General features: G+C 30.1%; 2 protein-coding genes across 2 annotated transcripts; both read right to left on the bottom strand.

Moving 5' to 3' along the window:
- Nucleotides 1-965: 965 nt before the first annotated feature.
- LOC107462324 (oligopeptide transporter 6-like) lies at nt 966-5,156 on the bottom strand. Its single transcript, XM_021128399.2, has 7 exons — nt 4,713-5,156; nt 4,211-4,308; nt 3,539-4,108; nt 2,795-3,053; nt 2,064-2,246; nt 1,564-1,840; nt 966-1,471 (listed from the first exon to the last, which is right to left on the bottom strand). Exons 1-7 carry the CDS (start codon nt 5,154-5,156, stop codon nt 1,140-1,142), a joined length of 2,163 nt encoding a protein of 720 aa, XP_020984058.1. The 3' UTR covers nt 966-1,139.
- Nucleotides 5,157-6,117: 961 nt separating this feature from the next.
- Nucleotides 6,118-6,792, bottom strand: LOC110274849 (uncharacterized). The gene has a single exon (XM_021130188.2). It carries the CDS (start codon nt 6,790-6,792, stop codon nt 6,118-6,120), a length of 675 nt encoding a protein of 224 aa, XP_020985847.1.

The raw sequence follows: 6,792 nt of genomic DNA, 5'->3' as shown, positions 1-6,792 counted from the left end.
TTTAAAAATTTTAATTTTAATTTTTCTATTTATAAATCAGATGAAAAAAATTTAAGTTTTCAATTAATTTTTATAACTTTTTAAATTTAATATTTTAAATATAAAAATATCTCTATTTATAATTATTTATTTTTATTTTGTCCAACACTTATTTTTTTTATCTCAACATCATTAATTAGTGCTAATTTATTATTGGACCAGTTTGGATAAATAACTTAATTAAGTTATTTTTTAAAAAAATTTAAAATATAAAAACTTATAGTTAAGTATTGGTTTGGATTGGTTATTTTTGAGTAAAAAAATATTTTTTTTAAATAGAATATTTTTATTCAATTTAAAACGGATTTTGAATACATCTTTTAAAAAAATATTTTTATTAAAAAAATAAAAAGTGTTTTTTAAAAAAGAGAAGCAAAAAAGACGTTCTTAATACTTGAAATTTTTTTTAAAAATTATCTAAATATAAAATAATTTGTCTATTATTTTTTAAAAAAATAAAAAAATTAAGTATTTTTTCAAAAATCAATGCAAATTGATTCTAAAAATAACTTATAAATAAATTATTTTGTATTTAATTTTTTAATCATAAAAATATTTGTTTTAAGAGAAGAATAACAAAAAAAATTTTTGTTACAGAAGAAATCATTTTTTTTTTAACTTTTGAGTTTTTAAAAAGTTATAAGTTAATTTTAACAAACTGTACCAAATATTAATGTTATCATTTTTTATATGCAACAAAAAAATTCATTTATAGACCTATTTAAACGGATTCTACTATAGTACTATGCATTCATTTGTGTTTCTTCAACTTATGTGAAGTTTTCTTCCATTATATTAATTAATGTATTAAAATTTTTTTAAATTATAAAATTAAATTTTAAATAAAAATCTTTTCTCGTATTAAAATAGTTTCCAAACAGCACTCTATACATGCGGAATAAAAGAAAAGAGAAGCGAAAGATTGTGGCCTAAAAAATCTAGAAAGTGTAGTCCCAAATTAAAATCATAAAACACTGAAATATAAGAAAATAACATTTGAAGCCTTAAACTAGTTCCTAATATCCACATGAAAACTAATAATAATAATAATAATAATAATAATGCTAGGTAGTTACTGCTGTTGTTGTTGAGAATAATGATCAATGAACTGGGCAATTAGCAACAGCAATGCCAGGGGCCGTAGGGCATGTAGCCAAGGGGCAGCCTTCTCCGCTATTCCCCCACCATGAAATCTGCGTGGATCCTAACAAAAAGAACGAGAACATGGCCATGAAGGAAGTTCCGGCATCAAGAGCACCGGACAGGACGTAGTTATAGCGGCTCCACCACTCCGGTTTGTACCGATACACCACAAACCCCGATAGGAACGCGAGTACTAACCAGCTGTTGAAGTTAAGCGATGAAGCCGGCGGCATCATTGCCGTCGCACCCAACAATACGGGGAAGTGAATGTGGCGGATCCATTTCACACCTTAATCAATTGGAGTATATGCAAGTCTGTTAGATTGTTATACATGCCTATATGCTACGAAATTGAATGGAGAATGGTGAAGAGTAAATTACCTGGGAATACCTTGTGAGCGAGCCATGCAAGAAGGGGTAAAATGGCACCACCAAGAAAGAACCAGTTGACCTTTGCGTACTCACCGAGATTGCCGAATATCCTGCGGGGTCCAATGAGGCCCCAGATAACAGCTGCGTCGTAGAAGACCGTGTCCATTGGGCATGTCCAAGGGCTATCTGCCGGAAGTTTTGAAACGTCGCAAAGGTGAGGAATTTTCTCCATCATCCACCATGCTGCTAGTGTGTACACTACCACTGCTATCAATGTTCCAAGTACCTGTAATATTACCAATCAAATCAGAACCATTTAATTTTCTTATATGACTTGTTTACTCACTAACATATTATACTGAAATCGAATTTCATGGTGAGCTCATTATTATTATTATTAACAACGGTCAAATTTCATTTTCTATGATACAGAGTAATGAGTATAGAATAAATGCCAAAAAAACCATTTAAGCGGTAAGTTAAGAGTTATAATAATAATAATAACTAACCTGTGCCATAAACATCATTCTTGGAGGAATCTTCATATAGTGGCCGAGTTTAAAGTCTTGAACAAATGAGAGTGCTTGCATCATGCTAATATACCCAAATACTTTGAAGCACATGTTTGCTACCGGACGTTCTGGATACATATATCCAATTATGTATTCTGTTATGATATTTAAACCCGGTGTCTGCCAAAAAAGAAATTAAGATAAAGAAAAAAGAATTAATTATACATATATATTTAATAATATTTCAAAATTATATTAAAAACAAAAAAAAATGTGTAATTATGAATTATTCTTAAATTCACATTAAATGTGCTAAGAAGTAAGGATAAATTTGGGAAATAATAAAAAATACATTTAACTAAAAGATACTCTAAAAATGATCATGAAAATAATGAAAGTGAATTTTTTTTTTATTTTTCCCATAAAAATAGAAAAATTAACATGTTTACGTTTAATTTACTTTTTAACCGTAGTATCTTTTAAAAGATATCCTTAAACATTTGTTAGCGACATCCGAAAAAAATTTACCACTAATTAGCTAATACAAATGTTGGATAGATAGTTTCTAGGAAATAAAAATGTTGAAATGTATCTATTGTTAATTTATTTTCAATATTTATTTTATATTTTAATATATTCTTTATAAATGGCTAATATAATAGCTAATTTTTTTTATATAGGTAGCATAATTATGTAAAAATTAATTATTAGGTAATTTGAAATTATACCTGATTTGTAGTGGCAGAGATTATACCAATTGGGAGCGTAAAGATAAGGGATATTGCGCAAGCTAGTAAAACACCCCACCATGGCAACTGAAGTGCCTCATTGTAGTATTGGCAAGCAAAAAGGATGAGAGCTAAGTTAAGTACTGCGATAACCAAAAACCACCACATTGGGACTGATTTGTAATTCTTCATCAGTTTTGTGTGTATGTCCATTTTCTTATTGCTTCCGAACGCCTTTTTGCTATACTTCCATATATCTCTGCATCATGTAATTCAAATTAATTAGCAAGATTCCAAATTTCCAATACATGAGAACCAATTGTTATGTCTAGTCAAATACAACTCATTCCCAAATTGTTATTTTTTTCCCGAATATTCTTTATTCTCATTATTTTAGTTTTCATAGTGATTGATAAACACTCTTCATGTAATAATAATAATAATAATAATAATAATAATAATAATAATAATAATAATAATAATAATAATAGAGAAGTGACATTATCTATTAAATAATGACAATATTTATTCTCAAATAAATATTACTGTGAGTTGTATGACTCAAAAAAAAATAAATGTTATATTTTATAAAATACAAGAACACCAAGTATATTTTCATATAAAATTTTGAGCTCAATATAGATTTTGAAAAAAAAAATAGAAAAAGCTCAAGCCAATATTTGTCCTAAATATATATAACCATAAATGAAAATATAATTGCAAAAATATTTATATTGATTATACCTTCCATGGAAGAGAAGAACATGCATAACAGTGGCAGAAAGTGTAGCAAATCCAATACCATATGTCATTGTAAAGAAAGTGCTGAGATGAAGATTCCCAATCTCCGAATAAGCTACCGTGTCTAGATGGAATTTAGAGTTGACAATCTTAGAAACATCATATTTTGTCCCATTTTTCATGAAAAGTCCACTTGAGAATATTGGGAAATTCTTGGCATTATAAACATTATTCCAGTAACAGATTGGTGTCATCACATACATAATTAGAAAGAATCCAACAGCTACATTGCAAGTGGCAAACAATGGGCTGGCTAGTGGGCTTTGAAGGTAAGAACTGATTGAGGTCCAATCAAGCCCAAATGAGCCAAGCCCAAGCCCATGCATTCCGGATCCCAATTGGTTAACCAAGACGGATTTGGAGCCCAACCAACACACCCAAGACATAGTTGACAGTGTGTTGAAAAAGTAATTTGGGAGGACATAATAAGCAAAACCAGTGGCCATAGCAATTAAGAAAAATTGGTTCCTGGTTGTGCCGTGTTTGGGTCTTTTTTCCTTCTCATGTAGAGCCCTAGAATATTTCACAAGAATCAACATATTAAATCAAGAAACAATATTTGTTATGGATTTTCTCAAATTAAAAAGGATATAATATAAACTTGTGATGAATTACCGGAACAGAGAGACTTGGACCATATTTGCAGGCCACCACATTTCAGCTGGTTCAACCAAATGCTTCCTAAAAAGTCCAGCCCAACCAAAGCCTAGTACCTGCAAAATTTCACCAATATTCTCAATATCTTTGCTATTAATTGAACTTACCAAAAGGATATAATTTTGTTTCTTAAAAATACATGAATAATTATAAAAATTAATTTTGTTGCACTGTTAATCAAACCCTAAATATAATTATGTAACGTAGTTCGTGCATCAAATTTTATATCTAATTCATTCTTCACAAAAAAAAATCTCCTTTAAGAGGTTGATGCATAAATTATGTATGCTTTCCTTTTTATCTATCCTATGTTAAACTTTTTTATTTAAAGAACGATAAAAGATCAAATTCCGAAATTTTTAATCATAAAAAATCGAACTTACGGTATAAAATTATTTTATAACAAAAGTTTATATTACAATTTTAAAATAAAAGTTGATTGAAGAGAAACAGAACAAACCTGAGTAGTGAGCATAACGATGAAAGCAGGAATAAAAGGGAGAGATTTTTTAAAGTAAAGCTTGACCGCAGTCAAAATATGAGTTGCATAGACAGTTCCAGCACCAGCATTGGCAAAGATAGTGATGAGAACGTGCTCTTTCATATTGAATGGTCCAGGATTCATCGTGAATTCGAACATGGTACCTTGGAATAACCGCCGAGTGGGCAAAATTCTTGCCATTAAATGGCCGATTGGAACAACGGCGATCTGAACACATATTGGCGTAACCGATAGAGGCTGTGTTCTGTACCAAAAGAACTGATTCACCAATGCGAGTGCCACGCATGAGATGATTCCTAAGACCCACATTCTGAATGTCAGGATAGGTAAGGTTGGATCGTCAGTCTTCGGAACGGTTACGTCCACTTGTTTGATTGGGATTTCTTCTAGAAGTTCATCCATGATTGAAGTTGAAGCTTTAACTCTCTTATGCCTTCTATTCTCAAGAAAATTGTTATTGTTATTTAAAACTACAAAGTATCATAGTTAAAACTTAAAAGACGAGGATGTCTACCTGTTTATTATATATGGAAAGAATCACAAGAGTGAAATCTAAACAAATCTGTGGCATTAGCTGGATAGAAAGGATAAAGAAAGTTAGGATCTGCTGAAGCAAATAAAAAGGAGAAAAGTTCTGCAATTTTGGTAAAATTGAGTGAAGCTGTTATGCTGATATATATAAATTATTTTGATTTTAAATTTCAAAGATAACAAGTAAGATAAGATCAGTTATCATCTTCCATTTTAATTTTAAATTTTAAACTTTAAATATAACGAAGTTATAGATTTTCTTAAACTAAAATAACAAAAAAACCAAAGTAAATTCATGTTTTGTTTACGTTGTCCCTCATGTTTCACGGCAATTTTAGTTTATGGTCTAACTAGTGTTAAACCCGTGCGATGCACGGGCTTATATTAAATTTGATAAGTTAAATTAAAAATAATATTTTATAATCATATATTTTTTAAATTTAGTATAACACTATCATCATCGTTATATAATAAACGTGTTAAATATGTTGTTTTATCTTTATTCAAAGTAAAATATGAATAGAAGAGTTCGAAGCTTATAATATTCTTGAATCATAAGGAAGGAGATAAAAAAATAAGAACATATATAACTGTAACAATAGCATGTTAATTTTACCCTAAATTTTATATCAAAAAGTTAATAAAAATTTATCGACAACCTAGTATCTTACTAACTTCATTAGAAAATTATTGGATGTTGTGCTCCTTGTTACACATTTCATTTCAAATTTGAAAAAAGAGTTACAGATAAATTAGTTATATCTATAGTAAAGATTTGTACAAAAGTGTAAATCATAACATGCTATTAAAATGAAAATAATATTATTCTTACCTAAATATTATTAAAAACCTCTTTGAACACGACATTTGTTGTTGATGACTTTGGATTGCCGTCTTCGTCTAGAATTAAAACCCTGAGGCCACTGCGACTCTTAACTCTTGACAAAGCAACATAAAGTTGTTCATGGGTGAACACTGATTTTGACAAATAAAGCCGTACATATGATAATGATTGACCCTGACTCATGTTAATGGTCATTGCAAAGCATACTGTTAATGAAAATTGTCTCCGTTGAAACTTAAACGACAATCCTAAATTTGAAGGGATCAAGTTCATTCTTGGAATGTACACTTTATCTCCAATATTTCTACCGCTCACTACCGTCGCTCCAATTACGTTGCTGCCAAGTTTGTTAACTATTAATCTTGTCCCGTTGCATAAACCTGAAGTCTGGTCTATGTTTCGGAGTAGCATTACAGCGACTCCTGTCTTCAAAGTCAACTTGTGATTGGGTAGTCCCGAACATTTGATGTCATTTAGGAACTCTGGTGTGAACCACTCTTGTTGTACATCTTCATTCTCATCAGCTTGGCATGTTGTGTCAGAGCTCAAATACTCCTTTTCCATCCATGGAAAGATTGTCAAGACAAAATCGTTTACCTTCTCGACACTCTTAAGTGTGGGTGCAAGAATTGCTCTACTCTGAAAATACCTGTAATCTGACAT

Source organism: Arachis duranensis, chromosome 8 (assembly GCF_000817695.3).
Source record: "Arachis duranensis cultivar V14167 chromosome 8, aradu.V14167.gnm2.J7QH, whole genome shotgun sequence".
In the NCBI taxonomy this organism is placed as follows: domain Eukaryota; kingdom Viridiplantae; phylum Streptophyta; class Magnoliopsida; order Fabales; family Fabaceae; genus Arachis; species Arachis duranensis.
The sequence above is the reverse complement of the archived record's forward strand: the minus strand, read 5'-3'. Positions and strand labels throughout refer to the sequence as shown.

What these genes read in the sequence shown, in the direction of transcription:
- LOC107462324 (XM_021128399.2), bottom strand. Translation starts at nt 5,156, where the DNA reads ATGGATGAACTTCTAGAAGAAATCCCAATCAAACAAGTGGACGTAACC. An exon ending in TCGTTATGCTCACTACTCAG is followed by an intron (nt 4,309 to 4,712) that starts GTTTGTTCTGTT and finishes GAAATTTTGCAG; the next exon opens with GTACTAGGCTTTGGTTGGGC. An exon ending in GTTCTTCTCTTCCATGGAAG is followed by an intron (nt 3,054 to 3,538) that starts GTATAATCAATA and finishes TACATGATGCAG; the next exon opens with AGATATATGGAAGTATAGCA.
- LOC110274849 (XM_021130188.2), bottom strand. Translation starts at nt 6,792, where the DNA reads ATGTCAGATTACAGGTATTTTCAGAGTAGAGCAATTCTTGCACCCACA.